General features: G+C 41.7%; 1 protein-coding gene across 1 annotated transcript; it reads right to left on the bottom strand.

Moving 5' to 3' along the window:
* Nucleotides 1-1,733: 1,733 nt before the first annotated feature.
* Nucleotides 1,734-26,118, bottom strand: map3k4 (mitogen-activated protein kinase kinase kinase 4). Its single transcript, XM_084735549.1, has 27 exons — nucleotides 25,891-26,118; nucleotides 20,150-20,340; nucleotides 18,606-20,038; nucleotides 16,235-16,495; nucleotides 15,877-16,029; nucleotides 15,558-15,715; nucleotides 15,221-15,337; nucleotides 15,017-15,116; nucleotides 14,779-14,862; nucleotides 13,798-14,067; nucleotides 13,525-13,674; nucleotides 12,949-13,110; nucleotides 12,025-12,158; nucleotides 10,752-10,830; nucleotides 10,550-10,628; nucleotides 8,997-9,090; nucleotides 8,567-8,689; nucleotides 7,119-7,219; nucleotides 6,946-7,026; nucleotides 6,667-6,858; nucleotides 6,039-6,109; nucleotides 5,825-5,941; nucleotides 5,578-5,737; nucleotides 5,335-5,457; nucleotides 3,917-4,023; nucleotides 2,092-2,271; nucleotides 1,734-1,978 (listed from the first exon to the last, which is right to left on the bottom strand). The coding sequence occupies exons 1-27, from the start codon at nucleotides 25,920-25,922 to the stop codon at nucleotides 1,958-1,960; spliced, it is 4,773 nt and encodes a 1,590-aa protein (XP_084591675.1). The 5' UTR covers nucleotides 25,923-26,118; the 3' UTR covers nucleotides 1,734-1,957.
* Between the last annotated feature and the right edge of the window lie 805 nt (nucleotides 26,119-26,923).

The following is a 26,923-nucleotide window of genomic DNA, read 5'->3' as shown; positions in this document are numbered from 1 at the left end:
AGAGGCTGAAAAAAGTTCATGCCCCACACCTTTCAATTTTTTTTTAAAATCGGTCATTACCAATGACAGGAAAGCAAATAATAAAAATGGATGCCAGTTGAATTTTAATGAAATAAAGGTCAGTGCATTAGTATCTGCAAACTCATGGTTACTTTCCCTTCATAAATTAAACTCATTCAGCTTTGTTTCACTTCGTTTCATTTTCTCCTGGTTACCACGCCCCAAAGTATAAGAACTGCTGCCTTAAGCCAACAGTAGACCAGAGCTGATAGCTCTGTTTGACAGAGGTGAGTGATACAGTGTCTCCTGTTCAAGGTGTGTGGTATGAGGAGGTGGTTATGTTTTAATGTTGTAAGTTGTGCAACTTCTGCAAAACAATGGTCCTCCTGCAGCTGCTGAAATCCCATCTACATCATCCTGGTCAGCTGCCTGGTTATCAGCTCTGTACTTTACCTCTGTGGCTGGTCTGTTAGCAGTTTGCCTACAGGATCAACATCAGAGTGGGTTACTGCGTCAGTAGCTGTAAGTACTGTTCTTACTCTTATTACACAGATGATAATTTAGTCTGTGGGTGTTTCTCTGCTGCTCGGAAGAAATGTCCTTCCAGTGGAAACTTTTTCTACAAAACCACAATTAGCTGTTTTTGTTTTTTTGTTTTTTACACAAGTTGGCTACTTTCTTCCTGATATATTTCCACAGATGTGCAGCAGGATCATGTAGCAGTCCAAGTTAGTGAAGAGGCTCTGAGACAATTGTGCATTTAGCATTCAGATGCCATTTTAGCATATGGAATTTTAGGAAGAAATAATTGTTTATCAAAAATAAATCGAAAACATAACTTTGTTAACCATAAGTTTGTGAGGCATTTTATGGGGCCCCTGGTAGCTTGGGGCCTCAGGCAATTGTTGACCGCTGCCTAATGGTAAGTCCTACCTGATCCTCGGGGATAGTAGTTGCCCTACATCAGAACAGTAATCACTAATCTCAACACCTGCAGTTTTGTCTTAATACTTCTTCAGCAGCTCCAGATGTCAAGAAAAGTTAAATAAAGTACACGTTTCATTAAAAAAAACAATTGGTTTATTAATATTGTTTGTACATAGCAAACACTGTAAGAGCAGCAGAGGACCAGAAGTTGTGGTGTGTGTCAGTGTCTGTGTTTGGTTGTGTGGATGTTTCGTGTTCAGCAGCAGGGAGGGAGAGCAGGCCCCGTTTCTCCTCTCAGTTGGCTACGCTCCGGTCACATGAACAGCTCCTCACTGGCGACCAGTAGACTTGAACATTGCTCCAACTTGACATTTGCTCCTCAGCAAAGGCAAAGAAAAATACATTAAAAAAAATCCTTCCTAGTGCCCGCGCTTGCCAAAGACAAGTGATAAATTAATTTGAATATTTGGATGGTGTTCATTTCATAAAGGTAAACCAGCGTCTCCGTCCATTCAGTGAGGCTTACCACACCTTTTTCAGTCTCAAAGGGCAACTGAAATAAGACTCCTCCCTCCTCTACTCAACTGCCCCTTGGGTAAACAGTTTAAAAGTGCCATAGATTTTATCCCCCCACCCACTCCCTCCCATTTGTTAAAAAAAAGTATTCCTCAATGCCTTTTCAGAGGTCTCTTCACCAGTGAGATCAACACATGTGGCAATAGTTACTTTAACTTTACAATATTGTTTATACAAGAATTAAAGCCAATCCTATTCTTACAGTATGTACAGTCCCACCCCGGCCCCTCCTCCCCCAGTCCAGTCCAAGGGTACATAAAGACACAACAACCCTATACTCCATAGGTCCAGTTGTCCTCTGAAATGATATTGTATTAGTTCCTCAGTTTAACTCCATGTGCCTTCAGCCATAACTTCGCTTCTTCTCCACGTCCACAGATCTTTCTTCTTTTGCCAACAGCATGTACAGTAGTGCTTCAATTTGTAAACGTAAAAGCCACAGAGGAGGTTCCTTTCACTCTTCATCCGTACAAACCTGAAATAGACAAGAGACGGCAGCTGTAATGGAACTTGTTGGATGACCAGTTTACCCAAAATCATTGTAAGAAAAATCGACTGCACAGGGTTTTAGTCGTAGCAGCGTGTCACCTTGACAAACGGGTGGTCAAGCAGCATGCTAGCTGTCCAGCGGCGTTTGGGCTCGCTCTCCAGACAGTGACCAAGGAAATCCTTCCCCTCTGTGCTCAGCTTCTCCGGGATGGGGGGTTTATGGCCCATTCCTACTTTGTACATGATTTGGAAGTTGTGCTCATACTCGTGCCATGGTCTCTGCAGGTTGAGATAGAGATAAGAGCATAACATCATTTCAATGTGGTTTTTATTTTCTGAAGTCAAAACAAAGAGGAAAATAAACTAACCACAGAAACAAGCTTAACTAGCATTAGGTTTTATATCTTTCCAAAAGTGTTTGCGCAATTGTTAGTAAGCGCATTTATTTCTTGGAAAGAGTTCATTGTTGGGGTGTTTTATATCTTTCCGAAAAAACCCAAATAGCGACTAGCATCTCAGCACTCTGGAAGCGACAATTTTGCTAAAAAAAACTACCAGCTCCAAAGATTTTAACAGAAACAGAAACAGAAATTTGTTGACTAAAAATATAGACTAGGGTTGCACAAATAATTATTAAAAAAATTCAAACATCTATACGATCCCATTTCTAAATAAGGACGACTCACTCACTGCTGTACCTCTATACATACACATCACACTGCATTCATGTGCGTTGACTTATTTGCTTTGGAACAAGCCCAACTGCTATATCAATCACACGTACACAATGCACACCAAAATGCACTGTAAATTCAACATTCACACATACAACTCGAACAGTGTGTCTCATTTCTCTTCTTCATTCACAGTACGGCAGTAGGTGGTCTTCTCGATTCACAGAACTCCGCTGTCAGTCCCCATTTCTATAGTAACCCAACACAGCAGGCGTTGAACAAGCAGAAACAAGGCAGTCAGAAAAAAGATTGGCAAGCACACTCTGAGGAGCGAGAGCCAGAGAGTTTTCAACCAAAATGAAAAAAAGCAACTCTAAGGAAAATTCCGGTGGCGTGGGCAAGAGTGATCTTGTGCTTGTACCAAAAAACAGGAGCACATTCCAGCGTGTGGAACTTTCTCTGGTTCAAACCCAATTATGATGTACAGGGAGTCATAATTTGCAAGCAGTGGTTTTACATTTTTGCAGCAGTGCAAGATAACACTATGAACCTCTATAACCACCTCAAACGTAACCATAAAATCCAATGACTTAGCAATGAAGGACAAACAAACAAAATCACAAAATCCCAGCCTCCAGACCACACGAACCTCAATAATGCAAACATTATACAGTGCATCACCATATCCTTTTATATTTAGCAGCTTTTAAGTTGATCCCTTTGATTAAATGTTCTTCTAAAATAAGAGAAGCAAAGAGACAAGACTTTTAACTTTAAGTCCAAGACTTTGATAAATGTCATATGATCTGTTTCAAACCTTGTCTGACAGAAAGAGTCTCAAATGTGTTTTTTACTTGAACGGCGAAGAGTGCAATAAATGTTTTTGTTGAAAAAAAAAAATAACTTCACAAACTTCATAATAACAAGGGATCAGTGTTTAAATTACTTTATTTAAAATCTGCTTGTTTTAACACAAATAGAAATCCTATTTAATATAACTTATATAAAATTTTATGTAACTGGACTGAAAGTACAAATCAGAAAAGTGAAAATCACTGCATGTGGAAACCACAGCGTCAGATCTACAAAGCGTCTCTTGTGCTTCAATCTGTCTCCTATGTAACTGGAATCCCTGAAAAAGATGCAAGCCTGTGTGGCACTTTTAAAAAAAAACCTTTTGAGCATCTCTGACTCTGACAAAACACTTGATGTTCCGTGTTAAGCAGAAGATCTTGTCTGTCACTCCTCACCTTTCCTGTCACCATCTCGATGAGAACACAGCCTAAACTCCAGATATCCGCTGCTCGTCCGTGACCTTCACCCTTTGCTCTGGTGATGACTTCAGGTGCCATGTACGCTGATTAAGACAGAAAATCACAGTTACAACAATACAATTTATTGAGTAGCCATACAATAATAGCATGACATATTGGCTCATCTATGCAGGCTGGAGAAACATATTTGTTCATATTCTTGTGTGACCAATGGGAAATATGCTTGATATTAAAACACATACAAAGCAAATGCAAAAAAATACCAACAAAAACAAATTAACTGTATACATAAAATATCCAATATCTGTATCATATATTCATCACCAAGACTACCCAAGAACACACTTTTGTAATAAGATGTTCTGATGTAATTTTTGTCCTTCCTGATAGCAATGCTGATATGTGGACTTGGCAAATCGTATGATGTACTGACGAGTACCAATTGATACACTTGTGTTAAAGTATATATATTTCAGTACTATTTTTTGAATGGCTGGATACCACTAACCCTGTCGTGAAGGTCTCGAATTTCATCATTTAGCGGCAAGGCCACTTGGCCTATGGTTTTGTCAAAATTTTGAGGGCAAAAAGGCCAAATGCTTTGAGGTCCAGTGAAATAATTTAATGAATTTAATTTGAGGGTGAAGGATGATTAATTTTTTTTTGTTTTATCAATTCTTTCTTAATTTGTTAGTACAAGGACAGTGGAAGTCATTCAGAGGTCAGTCTATATGATGATGGCATAAATATTGTGTGATAAATAATGAGTTAGTATCTTAAAATAATGATAAACTTTCTCAAAAATATGATTAAGAGACTCTAGTCTGTAGTGTAAACCACAGATTTGTAGACTGAGATTAAAAACCTGGTCACACATATACAAATTCAGGGGAGTGGCCATTGCTTCTTTGCTATTGGTTAAGACTCTGGCCTCTCAAGTTCACTAAAGTTTAACTTGACAAAAATAATGGGTGCACATTCATAGCCATGCCTCTTAATTCTTGTATGTGTGACAGAGTCATTAGGCTTCGTGATCAAATACAGTTTGTATCGTGCTGACATGTCTGAATCAGCGGTTCATGGATTGAAACCTAACCCACCACTGGTTATGTGCGCATAACTTTACTTTACTTGATGTTGCCCAATCAGAATTTCAACAAAGGACACCAGTGTCTAAAGGCCACATTGACAGTAAGGAGGCACAGGAGAAAAGGCGGTGGCCATGGCCGTTGTGGCTGCTGTGAAATGTCTGTCTAGCTGGTATTGGTCTGGGAACAACCCTTGGAATAAGCATGTGGGTGGACATTTATTGGTGTGAGGGGAAAAAATTATATATCAAGTCACAGTGACCCCTGGTGGTGAAATGAACCCCAGACACAAGACATCATTCATACCTGCAGTTCCCAGAGTGCTGTTCACCTCTCCTGGCATGGTGTGAGTGTTGTTCCTCAACTTGACTGAACAGCCAAAGTCACCCAGCTTAATCAGGCCTGACGACGTCAAAAAGATGTTGGCTCCTGACATTACAAAAAAAAAAAAAACACAACGAGTTAACAGCAGATAAATGGATGGAGTTCATTCAGAATTTTCTGCACTTCTGATTACAGGAAAATGAAAAATGAGAATATGATACTGACCCTTGATATCTCGGTGGACAATTCCATGCTCATGGAGGACGTTGATGGCTGTAGTGATCTGTTTACTGTAGAGCCTGATGACATGTTCCTGCAGTCCCAGTCTGGACACCTCCTCCAGAGTGCCCTCGTCACAGTACTCCATGAAGATGTACATCTCCTCCTACAGGAGAGCACATGTGAATTTATACCAAACTGCTTCAGCACACAGCACGTGATGCCTGACCTGACACAAACGTACGCCTCTTACCCGATGGAGCTCGACTCCAAAGTATCGCACCAGGTTTGGGTGTTTAATGCCTTCAAATATTTTCAGCTCATCTGCAGTTTCCTTGATTGTTTTGTGATCATTCGGCTGAAATCGGATCTGGTTGAAAACAAAACCAAAAAAAGTGCGTTACTGCAACCTGTAGATCTTGTGATCATTTGTTAAATTATTCAGTGGATCTTGCTGGAATACATACCTCCTTCATGGCCATTAGTTCTCCAGTGTCGACATTGATGCAGGTGTACACCTTCCCATACTGGCCCTCACCTGTTGTCATACACACATAACATCACTGCCTGTTTAAGAGTCTAAATCATAACAAAAGCAGTCACAGGGTTCCCACGCCTTTTTCAAAGTCCAATTCAAGCACTTTCATGGTGCATTTTCAAGCTTTTCCAGTACCTTACAACTTTAGTAAATGACATATTTATACATACATACACTTACTAAGGCTGCACAATTAATTGCAATATTATCAAGATTGCAGTATGGCCAAGTGCAATATCTGAATCGCAGAAGCCTGCAGTTTATTTGATAAAGGAAAATTGTGACAAAAATTCATTATAATGAAGTACTGTCATTTTCATTTTGTGTGAAGGGCAAAAGCAATTGGACTCTCTCCAACTTATTTTATTTCTTTATCTAAAAAAACAAACTATTCAGTCAGAGAGCAATTTATTATGAAAATTACAAAATTACAGTTTCAAGCACTTTGAAGTATTTTATGCAAAATCCAAGCACTTTTCTAACCTCGAAAACACTACATTTAATTTCAAGTGTTTTCCAGCACTCATAAGAACCCTGCAGTCAGTAGGCAGTCATACCTATTTTGTTGCCCCTCTGCCACTTGAAGGTCACCTTCCTGAGCCCAACGTGCATGACATTATCATAGGATTTGGGTGTGTGACACACTTGGCCGATGATGTTGCGCTGCTTCATCACAGCATAGCGTTTGTCCTCGAACTTGCGAATGGAGCGACGGACGGCCTCCATGGGGCTTTGCCTTGCTGCTGTGTCTGAGACAGGAAACGGGATTTATTTTAAAATATTACCGTTTATATCTTTTAGTCAAACCAACATGCCTTGTCACTCAAAAATCTCACCCTTGGACTGGCTGATGAAGGTGCGGAGCTCCCAGCTTCGGCGTGCAGCGCTGTTAGGGTCCCCCTTTGGATAGGACGGTTCTGGAGAAACAAATCAGGAGAGAGTTCAGCCGATCAGGACAATTAATCTGTACAGCGTGGATCAAACCGTGCAGATCACTGAATGTGCCCACCTTCTCTGTCCTCTGTGGGGCTGGAGTGGCGGCTCAGAGATTTGAAATGCAACTCTGCTGCAACGGATGACAGACGGTCATTTTCATGGAAACTGGATCCCCTGCAAGGACATGGAAGAAACTGATGCAACAATCAAAAATTACTGATAAAGATGGTATGTTCTAATCTGGGGGTTTTTCCCTGATAATGGTCAAATTAAGGATCAATAACGAGTGCAATCACTTCTGCCATTGGCATTTTATCTTTATGCTCTCAAAATGACTGCACCAAGTTGTTTCCTTTACATTAAATTAATTGTGGTAAAATTAAACAGTACAGGGCACTGCTTCCTAAAAGCATTTTAATGATATGAGACCCACTGACGTGCAAAGGGAGAGATCTTCGACTTCAAATGCTTTTGGAAAAAACATTCCCAGACTTGTGTTAAGAATGAAAATGATTACAATAGTGTAAACTGAACAAATAAGCCAAGCAAATACCACACAAGTCTATGCAAGATTATAGAGCGAACCTGACAAAACCATTTGACCTTTCAAGAGAGACAAAGACTTTCAGTATGCCTTTTGAAAAACCCGTTATCAGTTCAGCATGCATCAGAGTCATTACACAGCTCAAACACACTTGAAGGTTAGATCTCTTGAGTGCATGTTCTGACTTCAAAAGCACACACAAATAAGCCAAAAATCTAATGGCGGTGAATCACCAGCATCAAAGCAGAACTGACATTAATAGCACTAAAAAGCAGAATATCAAAGCCCACTCTTTCAATGATGTTGAGTATGTTTTTTTCCATTTTCACACCATGCACAACAATCACAGTCTCTTCCCTTGACCAGACTTGTGTAAGAGTTCTTTTCTTTTTTGTGACATTTTGCAGGGCTTGGAAAAGCTCCACAGACACTTCTAAGGCTCTATAATCTCAGTCAATTCAGTTTTTTTTTTGCCATGCTCATTATTTAGAGGCACTGTCCAGAACTTCATTAAGATGTAGCAGGTCTGGAGTGTTTTAAATGATCATATCTGAACAGCCATGCTATAAACACTGCATCAATGCATTAAAAATAAAAGTTTAAAAATGGTTCTTGTTGTCCAAAGATCTACACTACATGATGTACAAACATAAATTAAGACCATTCTAAAACTACTAAAGATAAATGACAGAAATAGAGCCTGGAAATGTCAATGTCCAAAAAATGGGAGACTGATTTTATGGATACAGTAGTTAATCCATTATCTGTCCAAATATCCACATTTATTGTGTTTGTTAAGATGCAATCACAGGGCTAAAAGCAGGAAATCAGCAATCTACCAATGAAACTTATGAATCAAAGCTAATACTGGAAGAAAAACAAGGATAATATGAACCATATCCTATTGGCTTTTGTTTTTGTATCTGAGGCTATGTTTTGACAGCAGTTTGGACCACGTGACTTGGGGACATGGCTACCTGACGTCATTGGGGCTGCTGCTGGGTGCTTTGGTGTGGCTGTGTTCCCCCGGGCCCTGAGGGACGGGGCGAGGGCCGTTGGGGAACAGCTGGTTCCGCAGGTCGCAGGGGAGACTTCGAGAGCTGTGTGGTGAAAAAACAAACTGAGGAGCTCTGCCTGGGGAGGTGAGGTGGCGTGCGTGGGATGTCAATAGATAAGTTTAAGGGTGTGATTGGGTGGCTGGTTGAGGGACAGACACACACTCTCTCAGACACTAGACAAATAAAAAAAATAATTAACTAACCACTGACACACTCACGTCACACACAAGCTCAGTAACTACAGAGCAAAATTACCACCTAAGGTAATGAGCCATGCAAGAAAGAGCAGTGAGAGTAAAACACATTAGCCACACAGACTATTGTCAAAACCTGAACTCTGATCACCTACCTGAAACCTTCAGCATTAGGGATGAACAGGTTGGGGTTGGGTGGGTCACTATGGCAACGAGGGACCTTTACAGGACGAGGACTATTCCTGGGAGCTGAAAAGATAAGCACCACATGTTTGATTTATTCAAAAGCCCTTCAAAAGGAAACCTTGTTTGCAGTCATGGAAAAAATCTACAATGAAGTAACATGAGAAATCACAATGGGCCTTAAGCAAGTTTGTATTCTTATCTTAAATTTCTCTTACTTTTTTGTACATCGGGCTCGTATGAACATGCCAAGTCAAATAACTATAAATGATCCGCCCGTGTGTTTTTAAGTCCACATGCATGACACTTTTACCATGTAAGGCTACACCTCCTGCCCCAGATCAGGAAGGGTTCATTCATGAAAATGGCATCAAAGAATAAAAGAAGAACTTTATGAGTTCAGCAGTGGAATTAATGGATTTGCTAAAGCCAAGAAACAGGAAAAGGGAGTGTTGTTTTAACTGAAGGTTGTACAGTCACTGAAATAAACAAGAAATGGTTCTATATGAAAATATCGACTGGACAGAGACTTCATAAACCTGCATGTGAAGATACAGTCTGATGGCAGCGAATAACCAATTTAAATGAATGATTACAGGCTTTATGTTTAAATTTAGAATTATATTATAATTTGGTGTGTAGTCAAACAGCATAATGTTGAGATAATTAAGAAGTGTAACTTATTTTTCAAAGTCAAAATGTTGTAATATTTAATTCTACTTTTGTATTGCTTTAAATGGCAGGAATGAGGCTGTGGTATGATCCAGTTGGGCTGGTATTTTAATTGTTTTTTGTTAGTTTTTTTGTCTTTATTTAATCAGGAAATATTTGCTGTGCAAACCAGCTCTTTTTCAGTAACACACTACTTCAAGTCATAGAAGTTAATGACTTTCACACTTGCCCTGGCCAGCCACAGTTTTGTACTGTTGGCCACTGAGCAGCAGCTTGAAGTTACTCACAGGAGTCTGGTTAACCAGGGAGGTTACAAACAAACTAACAAACATCATATATTTCTTTTTCTTTTCCTTAAACATTATTATTTGCAAGAAAAGATAATGAAAGGTGGAATAAAGATTAGGTCTAAATGAAATGGGAAACAGTAACAAAGACATGGGTTAAAATTAGCTAACCTTTTTCTTTTATTTACTGCATTAAGATGACTGTCAAGGTACCGAACCCCAACTGCTTAGGGTGCCTGTTTCTGGACAGCATCCATCACCCTATCACCTCTCCGACAAAACTGCATGTGTGTATACAAGCCTATGTGTGTGTAAAATAATTAACAATGGAGTGAAAAAGTTGAACATCCCACAAGGGGGACTAATAAAGGACAAAAAGCCATAAGGTCATCTACATGCTTCTCTGTTATTGTACAGGAATTGATTTATTTCACTGCCTTTGTGCCTGCTTTGTGTCTCCATGACACTCAGGTTATAAACTTGCAACAGAAAGTAAACACTGAATTAAATCCTGAACACCAAATGTGGAAGTCGCCAACAGTTTGTGTCACAGGGGGGCATCTTACCAATGTACAGGCCGGTGACTGGGCTATGAGGTTTTCCAATCACATGTCCAATACATTCATTCATCAATGCTTGTAAATTCTGCAGAGACACGTAAATTCAGAGTCAATTGATAATAAATGTGTCATATTCTAAGCATGCTTATTGTGCGATTTGGAGACAAGGACAAGACCAGGACAAAGAGAAGAAAAGAGGCTGTTTTACCAGGAAGTCGTCCTCTGGCAATGCTGATATAAAGGCAGGTTCGATAGCCTGAAGAAAATCAAAACCCTGAGTCGCCCACCTGCAGGAGAAACATGACAGTCAATAAGTGTGTCCCAAAACTTCCTGCTGCTGTTCATTTTCGTTCACTCCATTTATGTTTTAACACAAGAAAGTGTACAGGCTTATTTAAGAAAAAAGCATTCAACATTCTGGTAATCAAAACTTAAAAGTTCAATTGTGTTGTACTTAGCACAGTTTAACAGTTGCACCTAATCATGAAATACTCTAGATTTCAGTATCTTTATCTTTGAGGACATGTTCTAAGTGGCTCCTTGTGTTCTCCTCTACAGGAACAGCACAGTTTTATATAATGCAAATATGACACTGACTCATGCTCACTGTGAAGTGTACCTATTTTTGTTTGCATACTTGTCATAATATTTATTTTAAAAGGTATCTGTTATGTCTCTAAAATGTCATGCTGCTGCAGTTGCATTCCATGAAATAACCTAAAGGCTTCACTCTATTATCAGAGTACAATGTTGCCATGGTAGCTTGTTACGGCTCAAAGAGAAAGCTCTTGACAAGGAGGGCTACAATACATGTATTTCAAAAATGTGGCTCTCACACAGAAGATGCATTTATCTAGTTTTACAATTAGTAACACTTCTAAAAAATAGCAAACAGAAAATGAGGCAAATGAGGAATTTATCACACAAACAACGTTTTTACATTACAAATCTTACATTACAAATCTGCAGTTTGTTTAAGGTGACGGGGAATATTGTTTGTTAACTTCAACTTTCCAAGATTAATTGGGGTGATTTATTGGTTAATGTTAATGTTCAACCAGGGGACCTGGCTTTAACTCTGTTTCCAGGAAAACTACAAAAACCATCTCAATGCAGCATACTCAAACCAAGAACACCACACCAGCTAGCAGATGGGGCTGAACAGTTCATCAAAACTCTAGCGAAATCGCAATATGGCCGGCTGCAATATCCAAATAGAGGAGCCACAATTTTTGATGAAGGGGAAATGTGCCACAGCATACTATAATAAATGAAACATTGCATTGCTGCATAGAACTGATGAATAGGAGATGCAAAAATTACAATTCCCACTGAAATTGTGACTCATATCACAATCACAATAATTGCAATATATTTTTATATACATGTTTATGCCCTAGTAGCACACCCCACACCCAACCAGAGACAGATATAAGTGAATGACTTAAAAATGTTTGATTCAAGTGACAGAAAAGCCTTACCTGGGCTTGGTACCCCTGCCACTCTCACATTTGGTCAGGACATAGGTCATCCATTTGCGGGCAAAAGCTATGTAGCGCTCCCCGATCCTCTGCCTGAACTCCCCTGACATCAGGCGCACCACCTCCTTATGGTACTGTTTAAAAAAAAAAGCATTTAGCATTTAGGATGACTCAACTTCCCCTGATCTGATGACTTATGAATTAATTCAGCCCGTATGCCCCTGCAAAATATAACCCACAACTAGTCACAGCCTAAAGTTAGAAAAATGGACATGTGACTATCATGAAACAAATAGTGACGAAGAAAATCAGAGAATAAGAAGGAATAGATTAGATAAATCGCAGAAAAATAAGGCTGGGGCAATTTGCTGATGTAATTGACACCATCAATTACAGAAATATATTGATTTGCGAAACTAGAAATGTCTTCTCTCAGCAGTTGCTCTGCAAGAAGTGGAAGCACCATTTATGAAATAAATCATGACCAATTTAAGTCAAGTACTTAAGTAAAAATACTGATTGTCCAGTTCAGGGAAAGGGTTGACACAGTGATTAAATTAATGTGCGTCACAGCTCCTTTTGAATTTGAGGTCAAGTATTTTTCTGATCAGGCTTCTGACAAATAGGTTCCATTAAAGAGGGTGGAAATGAGAACAATTTTAACATATGCCACCATTATCATTATTCCAATGTGCTTTATGGGTCTATATTTCACAATTATGACTGAATAAAATACTGAACTATTAATTGGACAAATTTTTGATATTCATTTTCGGAAAAATAAGTTATCAATAAATTATTTGCCAGATTAATTGACTAATCAGAAAAATATTTGTTTAATAAACAGATTTAATCATAATCAATGGGTGCAGCCCTAAACTAGAGAATGTGCTTCTTGAAAAACATATACTGTGTTACAGTTACCTCAAAGGCAAAATTGTAGCCCTGTATCATTGCCTCCCTGTAGTACTGATGCAGAGTGGCTGACTCGGACTCCTCCACCTCTGCCTCAATCTCTGTGGTGAACATGTACTCCACCCGGTCAATGGCAGTGCTGATCTTAATGCATAGCTGTAGTGCCTCATCCTGCGGTGGGAGAGATAAGCGGGGTGAGAAAGAAAAGAAAGGAGAGTTTTTAACCATTCTCTAATGAAAATATTCTGCAGAAAACCTCAGATTAAAAGCCATGAGTGACAGCATTCAAAACGGAAAACTACTGGCATCAATGTGAGAAATCAAATGTGGTATTGTGGACTCTGAATTTAACAGATATGAACATTTGGTGACTTCCGTTTTGAGAATCACATCTACAATCTGATAGTAGCACAGTGTCTTTTTTATGTAAGGTTAATGGAGCAGAACTTCGGGTAACTAGTGGCAGTTGCAGTGGAAAACAGATTTGAAAGTAGGACACCAACATGCACCTGCCTTTACAACGACACAAAGTAAACACATGATTTACCAGGTTGGAAAAAAATCAGCGTGAGATTATGTAAGTACCTTGAGCTCCTCCAGAGCACTCGCGATGAGAGGCTGACTTGATGTTTGCTCCCGGCTAAGAGTGAGCACATCCTCCATGGACTGCTGAAAGGACTTTCGCTGGGCCACCAGGTGAGCTGACTGCATCACTATCAAGAGCATGTTCTCCACCTGAAAGCACATTGGACCAATGAGAGGCTTGAAAACACCAGACACGCGTGCACAAACACACACACACACACACACACACACACACACACACACACAGACTGAATAATAAAAAAGGTCACATACCTTCATGGCTCTTAAAGTGTCAACAGTTTCCATCTGGGGGACCAGTTTGAGCAGCTCTCCGTCCCACTGCGCCCAGTCAGAGTCAGTAGTGGCGTCCCCAGCTCCGTGTTTACTCATGAGCAGGTACGCATCATCCTCTGCAATTTCATCAGGCTCTTTGGAGCAGTCTTTGCCAGCAGCAGCATTGAGAAGCTGCAGGATCAGAGGACGCTGGTCCATCAAGCCACAAGGGACAAAAACCTGCAGCTCCTCAAGGCCTGGAATCTGAACCTGGATTTAAAAGGAGGAGGTTAAACGGGTACGTAATTGACCTGAGCATAGGGCCGGACAATATAGTGTTAATACAACTCCAGTTACACAAAAGTTGTGTAAAACGTAAATAAAAGCAGAATTCAAAAAAACAAAAAATTTACCTAAATTCAGTTGAAAATAAAGACAAGATATTTAATGTTTGAACTGATTAACTTAATTGTTTTTTGTAAATATACTCTTATTCTGAATCTGGTGTCTGCTTAATGCAGTGCCACCTTTGGGGTCAAAGCTCACAGGTATTCAATGTTGGTTTTCAGCCTTTCCCCTTAGGTACAACGATTTCTCAATATTGTCTCGATCTTTTAATGATATTATGGATTGTAGATGGTGAAATCAATAAATTCCTCACTTCAACTTGTATTTGGGTTGTATATTGATACTGTGATATGAGACTAGATATTGTATTGATTTTAGATATCGTTATATCATGATGTCATTAGTGTCGTCTTATCCTGGTTTTAAAAGCTGCATTAGAGTGAAGTGACATATTTTTCTGAACTTATCAGACAGCTCTACTATTTCACTTTTTCATTTCCATCCCTGTGGTACTGCCTCATTATTGTTTATTGCTATTTGTTCAAAAATATTGTGATATTTGATTTTGACCATAACCTGAGGACAGAAAATGAAAATAAGAACCGTGCAAAATTAACAGAGGAGCAAACACACCTTGACATAGTTTCTTTTCTTCAGCGCCTCCAGGAGACAAGTCACCCCATTCGTGATACTAAAATCTGCAGCAACTTCTAAGTCCTGCAGAGTGAGAAGCAAACAATGAGTGTGTCAGAACACACAGTCCCAGTTCTTTTGTAAGCAGAGAAAACAGGGTCACAGGCAGACTGCAATGTCAGTACTGTTGTGGCTTTGTGTTTCAAGGGAGTGACAATTATTCGCCGCAGTCGCTCACCTTGCGAAGCATCTTGGCAAAGCCCAGAGCCTTGGACGCTCGCTCCCTGGCCTCGTGGAACAGCTCCTTAAGTGACCGACTTGTCTCGATAACCGACCGCCTTCAAGAATCAAAAGGTTCAAAGTTTAAAACACCCCCACTGGGACGTAAAAAATATGAACACTGACAGAAGCAGAAATCTAATATTCATGTTATCCTCCTTACCTGATCTCATCTGAGGCAGTGCTGTCATCTGCACTTTCCCAGAATTCATTACCGCTCTTTTGCAGGCCAGCATCAAGGAACTCCCCAGTGGATTTAAGCAGCATCCCAGCAATATCACTGCAAAGGGCATAAAAGTCCACAGTTTCTTATAAATTATCAAGAACACAGGAGAGGTTCATATTTTTTGCAGTTTTTAAGATTCTGCTTGCCCTAATAATTCCCTGTGTTCCTACTGGCCATTCAGAGACACCTTCCCAAATCAATCTCAGTGTAGGTGATGAAAAAAACACAAACCCTAACACTTCTGTCATTTTGGTTTGCAGGTTAAGTGACTGACCAGAAAAGCTTTCCAGATTGGGCCTCCCCTCCACGGATGTAGGGAGTGATGACCTTGGTGAAGTGCCACTCCTCTTCTAACAGGTTCTTTAAGCTGTGAGAGGCCTGAGGCAGCTGCTGCAACATCTGGATCCAACTGTGCATGTAGTCAAAGTAGACCTACAAAAACAGTGGCAGTTCTTAAGATATGCACAACTTGCATTTCAATAATGCATTTTATTCAAGAGGATTTCTCTGCAATGATTGTACACTCAAGGTAAATCTGGCAATTTAAACTTTTGATTTTTGAGTAGAAGAGGGAGAAAGGTTAGGAGTCTTACCACCAGCATCTTGTGAAGGTCCTCTTCAAACTCATCGATATTGGCATTTGTCTGCAAGCCCTGAGCATCAGTCACCACGCCTCGCAGCATGAACTGATAATACTGCTTCATTAAGAGACCGCCTTTAAGAACCTCTTTACACTCACGCACCAACTGCAGAGCACAAACGACATGTGAAAACACAGTGATTAGCACTTACACAGAACATACATGCCATGTGTTACAGTCTTCACCAACAGTGCTGTCCAGGACAACAAGAGGGATTACACAGTTTTCTATTACACATGTCAAGCATGCAGCATGTAAAAAGGCCTCATATAATTCTAACATTAACAAAAGTGTTTCAGTTGCTGCTTGCCTGCTTGATGCTGAGAAGTGAGGGCTCTCCAGCGGGTCTCTGTTCAAGTCGCAGTTTAAGGCATTCGTGAATGACGTTGAGAAGGACTCTGCACAGCACGAGGAACGCTGGCCGGAAAGATGGGAGGTCCATGTCCAGCAAATCCTCCCAAGAAACTTGGTCTGCCCCGAGCTCCGGATCTGCTGGACCACTGCAGGACAGGTGGCGCGACAGCTCCGGCAGGTAATCACTGTACAGCATGGGGTCTGGGAAGTCTGCAAACTGCAAGTGGAAGATGTGCCCAATTAACTTATTTCAGCAGATATCATAGAGCACCATGGATAACCAGCAATACAATATGCTGTTTTATTAAGGGAGTCAGCTTAGCTTCATAATAAATTCAAAGTTGTTGTTTTTTTTTATTTATTTTGAATTTAATAAGTTACATTCAAAGTGTGTTTTCAGTGCTTGATCCATCACTTGTGTCTCCTCACCACAGATGCATGACTTCAGGTGCTCAACCGTCCAGGGTCTCTGTTCTCCTATTTTGCTCTTCATAATACACCACACATTTTTAATGGGAGACAGGTCTGCACTGCAGGCAGGTCAGTCTAGTACCTGAATTATTTTACTACAAAGTCATGCTGTTTTAACACACGCAGAATATGTCATGACGTCCCTTGTCTGGATGGCAGCATATGTTGCTCCAGATGCTGGCTTTTGAACTTTGCACTGGTAACAATCTGGATGGTCCTTCCCTTTAGCCCAGAGGACACAATGTCTATAATTTCCCAAAACAATCTGAAATGTGGACTCCTCAGGCCACGGCACACTTTTCCCCAGAGATGTCTGCAGTGTTTCTGGATGTTGTTAATATACAGCTTGTGCTTTGCATGGTAGAGTCTTAACTTGAATTTGTAGATGCAGTAACAAACTGTGTTTACTGACAATGGTTTTCATAAGTGTTCCTGAGCTCATGTATGGAACATCCTATATATAAAATATCTCTTTTTAATGTAGTGACACCTGAGGGGATCAAGGTTCATAAGCATTCACTATTGGTTTTTGGCCTTGCTCCTTACATGCAGAGATTTCTCTGTATTTTCTGAATGTTTTAAATGATATTATTGATTGTAAATGGTGAAATCCCAGAATTCTTTGAGTTTTGTGTTGAGAAACATTATTCTTAAACTGCTGAACCTCTTGTATGTGCATTTTTTCACAAAGTGATGAACCTCACCCCACTCTTGTTTGTGAACATCTGAGCCTTTTGAGGACGCCCCTTTCATGCCCAATCATGATACTATCACCTGTTATCAATTAATCTGGTTTCCTGTGGAGTGCTACAGTCAGACGGTTTGTGAGCATCCCAACACTTATGAAGTTAAAGTTTTTTGTTGCCATTGTCCCAACTTTTTTGAAGAGTGTTGCAGACATCAAATTCAGAATAAGTGTATATTTACAAAAACAATAAATTTTCAGTTTGAACATTAAACATCTTTTCTTTATACTGTATTCAACTGAATACAGGTCGAAATGTTTTTGCAAATCTAATACTATATAGTACTAAAACTATACTCTACTATATCCTACTATACTATAATATATATAATAGATAATAATACACTATAGAGCTCAATGTCCCACCTACTATCTACTTGGTAACACAAGTAATAGTCAATTAATGATGACTGTGTCACAGACAGGAAACTGTAGGCTGCTCTGATGAGTGAGAGGAGCTGTGTGAGGAGTCAGCAGATGTCACCGAAGTTACAATGAACATCACAATCTTATGACGACAAGCACGCTCATTTTCCCAGTTATACCACTGAAAATGTCGGAAGTCACATCTTACAGGATTTCACTGACTGGAATGGAGTAAAAAACAACACACATCTGTCTTGTATTTTCACTGCAACTCTGCAGGTCGAGATTTAAGGAACATCGTACATTAAACCAGAACGGCGGCAGTAGAACTGTATTTCACTCCATGATGGTTAAATTTTGTGATGTTTTTTTAGTTATTAAGTTACTCGAGGAATCGCTTCAAACCTAATAACTGTTACTGTCATGAAGCTAACTGTTCATCTGTAAGTGACTGTATGTAACATGGTAATACACAGAATTTAGAGGCTTAAACTTGAAAATCTGTAAGACTCCCTAAAGAAAGAAAATCATCGGTTTGTTTTGAGTGTGTACATGTGTGTCAGCATAAATCTCCTGATATGTTTGCTTATGTAAAAATACGTTGCTCATATATTGATATATGATAATTTCCTGATTTAGCCGTAATAATGCTATTAAGTTAATTTCAGTTCTTCTTAATGCAGGATTGTAGTTAGGATAAAGTATGGTAATCATTAAGTGTGTAGTTAAAGAAATGGTATCTCACCTCCAGTGCAGGAGTGTGGCAGAGCAGTGCTGCTCTGGACCTCTGAAGAGAGCGGTCCATCAGTTTATGCAGTCTGAGGATCAGTTTACGCAGTCCCATCTGTTTCAGAGCTTTATCCACAAACGGTCTGTAGATGGCTGTGGGGCAGAATACTCCCCCTCCCGATATCACTTCTGCATTTACAGCATTAGCAGTTGGGAGAAACTCGTCTTCTGACAACAATCGAGCAAATTTAGGAGTCAGGGAGGGAGAAAGCTCTTCCTCTGCTACATGTCCCAATCCCCCCTCCTCCTCCTCCTCCTCAGCGTCCCTATCCTCTCCATCGCTTTCAGCTGTAAAAGTGGCTGTTGAGTCATTCTCCTCATCTTCCTCATTCTCCTCTTCTTCATTGCCACGGGAGCAGCGTGGTGAAGGAATCTCAAAGACAGGCCACCCGATACGGGATAAATCATGGAGGCCCAGCACAGTGGCCATAACGCGCAGCTTCTGGTTGAGGTCCTGGGTGATATTGAGCCACAGACAGAGCGCCTGCACCCTGCCCTGGAAGTCTCTAGCTGCATACTTTTCATAGTCCCTCTGCAAGGCCTGCAAAGAGGGGTACAAAGCTTCCACAGACTCCAGCAGCTCCATAACACGCTTAACCTGCTCAAATGCCAGCCGCTGGCGCTGAAGGTGATCCCTGCAATCAGCGCCAGAGCCCAGAGGCTCTGCTGCATTCATTGCTGATGAGGGGAAGGCGCTAAAGCCCCAGGGATCTACTCCACAGTGGTTGGTCTCTGCTACAGCAGGCTCCCTATCCTCTCCACAGACTAGATCTGGGACACTTTGATAGTGCCCCTCGATTGTTTGAGAACACTGGGCCCCTCTCAGGCTGGCATAGTTGACCTTAAAGTGCAGCACCTCATTGATGATGTCAGGGATGGCCTGGCGGGCAGTGAAAAGAAAAAGGTCTTGGTCACCAGTGGAGCGTCGTGCATGCCAAGCCTGCAACTCCAACCAAATGACCTCATTGTTGTGACCCATGAAGGCCATGTTCTCCAGGCCTCTCTGCTCCTTCTCCTTCCTCTTGGAGGACATAGACGTGAGCTTGAGCAGCAGCCGCAGTGTTTCAAAGAACTTGAGTCGGTCAGCAGGACAATCTGTCCTGGAGGTTTGGCGGTGGGTCCGGGCCATATTATGGGGCATAGACACAGGAAGTTTGCAACTGCTGCAGCCCAAGCTCAAGTAATGCTTCCTGGGATCCATGTTGAGGGCTCCAAAAGGGCTCGACTTTGAGAGTGGATCTAGCATGAAGGAGCCTTCAAACGTCTTCTTGTGGTCTCTCTCTGTGGAGCGCAGTGTGGCTCTCTGCTTCTTGCCCTGCTTGTAGCTGTGCTCCTCAGGGGTCTCTGCTGGCCTTGGACTCTCTCTCAGGGCAGATGGACTAAGGTCTGCTGAAATAAACACGGAAATACAGACTCACACTCAGTGCAATGCATGTAAAGCTGCATGTAAAAAAAAATGATTTCCATAAATGCTTAAGATGAATAGATTTATTAACTTACCTTTGTTGGGAGACCGACCAGCACTCTTCGCCTGGCTGTTCCTCTGATGTTTGCCAGACATGCGTTTCATCTGACGGGGGGTATAAGGAGGTGATGTGCCATACAGAGGTTCCTCTTCTTCGCTGGGAGAGTCCCAGGGTTCACCCACCTCAGAATTGCGTTGGGATGCATCTTCCACTGGCTTGGCCTGCCTGTTGACATTTAATGACAGATGTTGTGGCAAAACCAGTCAAGATAAAATATCAACATCTACATCTTTACAATGAACACTGTTACCTGGAAGTGATGTTAACAGCAAGCCAATGCTTTGCCTTTATGAAACTAATATCAGTCATATCACAAGGACAGCAAAGAAATGTGCATGCAAGGTCAAATAGTGCTGGGTTGTTTGTACCCATAACAGGGTGTGCAGCAAATCTCCTCTAATGCCACGGCAAACAGGTTGCTAAACTGCAACTAGACTGAATGTCTGCTGCTACCTACAGCAGACTGACGAGTTGTCTGTCCTTTGGTGCCTGACTGGCTGGCTGCCTCCCAAATGTGCAGCAGCAATGCTCTGTGCATGACCACAGCCCTCCAGACGCAGGATAATAAGCTGTGGGTTCTCTACTGGCACCCTCTCTTGGTCTAGGTAAACATAATGGCTCAACCAGAGAGGGAGAAATAGTAACTCTCATTAAATCTGTCTGCTAAGTCATCAACCATACTGCACAAGTCAAGATTTCATGGAACACGAAGGCTCACTCGCCCAAAGTGTGTAGAAGTTGTTAGACCGTATGCAAACACAGTGGTAATGTGAAACAGCAAGTCATTTTCCTGTGATTATAATAAATCTTGAGCAACAATAAAGATGTAAATGTCATGGTTGCTTAACAACATCCTGACTGCAATATTTCAGATAATAAAGGGCCATAGCTGTATCTAGTTCTGCAGAAAGGAAACACTATAATCACTTGACACACTTCCCTCAGAGTGCAGGCAGCACGCATTTCCAGATTACAATGTCAGAGCTTTATTCCCTAATGCCTTTCTGAGGGTTTTTTAATAGGATTAGACAGAAAGGTTGGAAGGTCTGACCCCCGCCAACAAAAACAAAAAGAGAAAGAAGAGGAGGGGCATGAAACGGGTGTTCTATATGCTGGTCACCATGTGTCCCTCCATCGATCATCTGACTGAAAGGCATTCCCCAACACGCGCCTGTCACTAGCGTCTGTGTAGATGGAGTTGAAAGGGGCACACACTCACTGGGGGGAGTGTGTGTGAGTGTTAAAGGGAGTAATCGGGAAATCACTTGCTTAAGCTTTTCAAGGAGCCACACAGAGAGGGAGAGTCCAGACTTCTATTGCCCATCTGCCCCACTGCAGAATCTGTCTCTGCGCACACAAACACACACACACACAGTCCCCTGGGAGCAGCTGTGGAACTACGTGCAAGGCGGACAGACACCTGCTGCAAACCCTGAAACTTTATAATATTCCAGATGCAGTCATGGCTTCATGAATGAAACACACTGCAAGAATAACATCAGCAGCACAACCATCTTAACCACAGCAGTCTTGAAATTACAGAATAACTCTCGCATGAAAGAACACTGGTGCCTTTATGAGTGTATTGTATGAGAAATTGTGAAAGGGCTTGTTCTGCAGGAGCAGAACAGGACAGTGATCTTTTCAGTAAGCACGCACAAGAAGGCACAGTAAGCAATCTCGTGTGTTACAATAAGCCATTTAGCACAACAACAGACAAATCTCTGTGCTCATGCAATGCAAAAAATGAAACAGGTATGAGGAAACAGCATAAAGAAAGCAACGCCCAGTAAATGCTCTCAGTGTGCCCATGACGAGTAAGATCAGATTGTGTGCACATTTGTAAACATTCCAACGCATGCACGGGTGTGGGGTGTCTGAGGACAGAAATAGTACATGAATGTGAGAGGGAACGAGACCAAGTTTAAAAAGACACCTCTCCACGCAGAACAGCATGACTAAATCACTCAGGAATGACGGCGGAACCAATGACGCCATCACTGCCGGTTGTTTGTTTGGTTGCCATGAGACACTTCAAGCACAGATTGTGCTGCTGCAGTGAAGACTGCACAAATTCCTCTTCTGAATTCTTTGCTTTTTTCCTAAACCTACGTGCTGGCCGCACAGAGAAAGTTACCAGCCTGCATGCCCTGCAGTTAACCATAGCCGCACTATGGTCTTCAAGCTGTCCCTGCCTGGCTGCCGCTAGTGAATTATCACTGCAGATGGTGTCTGGCTGGTCTCAATGGCTCATCTGATGGCTCATTGGGGCTCCAATAAAGGCCAGTGGAATGCTAGAGCCCCTAGGCAGAAACACTGAGTGCATAATAAACAGCACAAAATCGAGAGTCTTTTCTGTAGAGCGATTGAAGCAGTGATACCGAGGGCTGCCAGAGTCAGGGGGGCCTGACCTTTGACACCAACCATCCACACTATTGTACCAGGAAGGGGCACACTATTGTATAGTTGTGACACGTGGCCCGTGAGGCCCACAGCTGAATAGCACACAGCTGGTTAGTGAGCACACTTGCTCACAATGCCTAAACTAAAGGGGATTTTTTAGAGAGAGGAAAAGGAGGAGAAGGTGGCCAGGGTTTTGTAAGAGCACACTCTCCACCAATTAGGTCATGGTGGCATAACTGATGCTTGCTAGGCTAAATCCAGATTTTGATTACCCCCCACTGTAAAAAGGATGTGTTTGATGGCTACTGATTTCAGCCAAGGGTTAAATTGTGAGGCAATATGAATATAAAACCAATTTGTGCACATGTATCCAAATCTCAATGGAAGTATAGCTCATGTACACAACAGTATGCATCTCTGACCTGCTGTAAAAAGGCAGGGTTGATGCAGGGATCAGAATTTGCACCACAGCCTGAGAGAATTCAGAAACAATGAACACGACGTACTTGACCCCACCCTTCTCTGGAACAGTGCGACACTGCCAAGATTGGACCTCCCAATCTCTCCTACATGCAACTGTGCAAAGCATACTGCACATGCACAAGAGCTTCTGCAAGACAACATACTGCACACAAACACCCACTTTAATTCATAAGCATCAGAGAGTCAGTGCATTTCGAAAACACTGTTGTTCTTAACATCTGGCATTATACAGTAAATTAACTGACAACAGGAAACATCCTCAGTCTAGGAAAAGGCCTATACCTTACCATACCAGTGGAAGCTCATGCCATTAATCACAAGTCACATGATCTAAATGTATCTAAATGTAGACACTGCTTGCAGACTGTGGGCTGCAGTATGATGTAAATGGGTTAATGACATGTTTTTCACCTTATGCCACTTGCATCATAAATGCAGTGCACGCAGCAGTCAGCTCTTGGAAATTCATTCTGAAACTATAGGGAGTGATAAGCAACACCTTTGTCAGTGTCAATGTCAAATTAAACAGAACAACACATTATTCTGCAGAACTAAGTCAGCTTTCCTTTCCCTCTCTGCCATTGTTATCTTACATTACGCTACTCTTGCAGGAAATCAGTAACATCAAGTTTTACTAGTTACAAAGATCCTATTGTTTAAGAGGAAATGGCAGACAAGAGTGACAGAATGTGAGAGTGGCACTAATTTCTCTAAAACAGGTGTGGGAAGAGACAGGATGCAGATAGGAAATGCTACAGGACGGTCCATCTGTATTCTACAGCCTGTGCTTCTGGCAAATGCAGGCATTAATGAGTTCTACCCATGAGTGTCTCCGGGGCTCCAGGCACCCATCCACTGCGCACAGTACTACACCACATCCTGAAATCTCTGGAATGCTTGTGAGCCACAATGTCTTCACACTGACTTTGGGAAGGAGACATTATTGACAAAGGACCACTATACTTACCACGATAGTGACGGCCCTTGACTGCCAAGCAAGCCCATAACTCATCTTTCTCAGAATAGTTGCCAGTTTGACCTAACCTCACATTTAGTGTATGTAACATACATACGCTAACCAAATTGGATAGAGGGATCAGCCTGTTATGAAGACAAGTCATTTTGCATTTAATCATAGAGCTATGCAGTCTGAACTAGAGCTGCTAGATCGACAAAATAGCAAAACTGCAATATGGCCAGCACATTATAATTAAGTACTATAGGGCTACAGAGGTGCCCTGGCCTACAAATCTTGTTCTCCAGACCTAAGAAAACATGTCTGCTTGGTATCAACCCCAATACAACCACAAATCATAGCTGAAATAGCCTGTAGTTCTACCTTACTTCCAGTGGCATTACTGGATGGAGGAAGAGCAACAGATTTTGCAGCAGGAGAACTCAGCTTTCTATGTCAATGTAACACACACACAGGAATGTATTGCTTCAAGGGACTACATCTACCATCAACACTGATTTGACATCCACATGAAAAGAGCTGAAGCTTCCCTTTAAACTCCCCAGAGCATGCTTTACCTTTCACCCCAGATTTTGGCACACACTTAACATTCATATAAACTGGAAAAACAACAAATTTATCTCCTGTAATCACCTCAACTTGTGACACTGACATATTTCCAGAAATAGCCTGTTTAGGCTCAGTGTTTTTCGTCATGCAACAATGCCGGACAGCATTTACAGTAACAGGGCCAGTATTGCACAATCATGCGAGCTGTTTGTCTGACCACCTCGGAGTGAGTGGCCTCAGGAGAATAACAACTGACTGCAATCATTACTAAAAAATCCGGCAAAAAACAAGCTACAGGGCTGATCCACCGTGATAAATGCCTTCAAAGTCACTCGCCCTGCAGACACACCACTGCATGTGAGGAGACATAACAGCGGATTCCTGAGGGTCTGACTGCCGGCGGTCAGGGGCAAACACTGCGGAATTTCGATTAGGAGATGCGCACACATGACCATAACATCTTAGGAGTGTCTATTTGTATGCATTCCCCTGCAAGATTACAGAAATATAACGTTATCGTCCAGTAACCTTGTCATCTGAGCACTGCGAGCACACACAGCATGATGAAACATTTGTTGCTGCACATATCTTTGCAACACATTGATTTACAGACATCCACAGTATTGATTAAAAAAATGCATAAAGCGTTCACAATCAACGAGCCCCTATGGTGATTCAGCAGTGGACAGCGAGACAACAACAACACTAGCGCCAAGTCTAGCTGGAGGATTAACAATAACAGTGGAGCAACATGCTAGCTAAAACCAGCGAAGTTTGTGCTTTGGTTTTATGCTGAAATGCATTGTCTGACGCCATCACATGAGAAACCACACACTCTCAAGTCCTCCTTACAAGACCACATTGCAAAACTTATATAAATTAAGCTCGGTCAGCTTAAGTTGGTGAACTTGCGGCTGAACAATAAAGTGACAAGCGACAGCTAACAGTAGGTGTTAGCTAGCTTGTTCCCTGACATGTTGCACTGTTACAGCGGTTGATAACTGTTAACAATGTTACCTTATCATTTGGCGAGCATTTTGATTTCCTCTCTAGCAACCGACAATCAGATGAGGAGCTAATATCTGCAGCAAAGCGACGATACGCCTGAAAATGTTGCTCCAAAAAGTTTGCAACTCCAGTGTTGCAAATGCAGTAACTGCACGCTTACCACTATTTGACAGGAAGTCGATTTCTAAGGGATGCGCAAGCGCTCCCATAAAGCCCACTGCAGTGTCACGTTCAGCTCCCTATTTGGCAAGTGCGAGGTCCTGATGGTGTAGTGTCTGTTCAACAAATTCGCATACCTGCTGGGCTTGTTACGATCCGGAGGCTCCATAGCAAAGCAGTGGCTTCTTGATCCTAGCCGTGCATGGACTAAACCATGTCTCAGCGCTATCAGACGCACTTTGCACCGTTAAATATTTGCAACAGAGACGAATTTGTGTCTCTTTGAAGCACTTTCTATCCGCCGGCACAGTTGACTCTCGCTTGTGCGTATGCCGTCGCCATCTTTCCAACGTTCATTGAGGAGGAGTGCCACACTCTTGCATTACTACGGCAACCCGGATAGGTCATGTACGGTCATAACTGCGCAGAGTCCGGTGCTTGTTTTTATCCTCAGAGTACAGTCACAGTGAATCAGTTATCATATGGTCGCCTGTTGACTGATATGACGAATTGTCACACTTTAAATCATTTGTTCTATAGTGCAGTGGAAAATCTAATCTGCTACAGATGACTGCTTGGGATCATTACAGTTAATTATTCATGACAGCCTAGTTTGTAGCTGTCAGTGGGAGAGCAGGAGGACTAATTTCAGATAGCCCTTCATTATCAGAAAGAACTATAGAGCAAACAGCACTACAGTACAGGGGCCCAATGTGGCATGATGTCAGGGGCCCACCAACGACCTGCCTATTGTATGAGGATTTTCCTAATGAGGGACTAAAACCTGTAGCCTTTTGCCAGATTAACTAGCTAGGGAGGCCCTGGGGCAAAAAAAAAAAGATGCTGGGCCCCTATGAATCTGTCAGTTTTTAACCTTGTGAATTTTATGCAGTCTGTCATCACATTACAGGAGTCCAGTTTTGTTTTGCACAATTAATCAAAACTGCACTGTGGACGGGTGCAGAAATGCAGAACCCTGCAATTTTTTGCTAAAAGAAAAATGTGTGACTAAACAGCATTATAATGCAGCCATGTAGTGCTGCACAGATGCCCTGGCCTACAAATGTTCTCCAGATGTAAGAAAACATGTTTGTTTGGCACAGACCTCAACAAATGTCACACCGTCATGATTTTAATTTCAGTTACTTAAAACTGTGTTGCAAAACTGAC

Source organism: Lutjanus erythropterus, chromosome 14 (genome assembly GCF_056507025.1).
Source record: "Lutjanus erythropterus isolate fLutEry1 chromosome 14, fLutEry1.hap2, whole genome shotgun sequence".
In the NCBI taxonomy this organism is placed as follows: domain Eukaryota; kingdom Metazoa; phylum Chordata; class Actinopteri; order Lutjaniformes; family Lutjanidae; genus Lutjanus; species Lutjanus erythropterus.
This window is presented reverse-complemented; position numbering and strand designations above follow the sequence as displayed.

Bases quoted from the DNA above. Each gene is read 5' to 3' on its own strand.
- map3k4 (XM_084735549.1), bottom strand. From the start codon at position 25,922: ATGGAGCCTCCGGATCGTAACAAGCCCAGCAG. The intron at 15,338-15,557 runs GTCAGTCACTTA...TGCCCTTTGCAG, and splicing joins CAATCTGGAAAGCTTTTCTG to TGATATTGCTGGGATGCTGC. The intron at 13,111-13,524 runs GTACTTACATAA...CTCCCACCGCAG, and splicing joins GTGCTCTGGAGGAGCTCAAG to GATGAGGCACTACAGCTATG.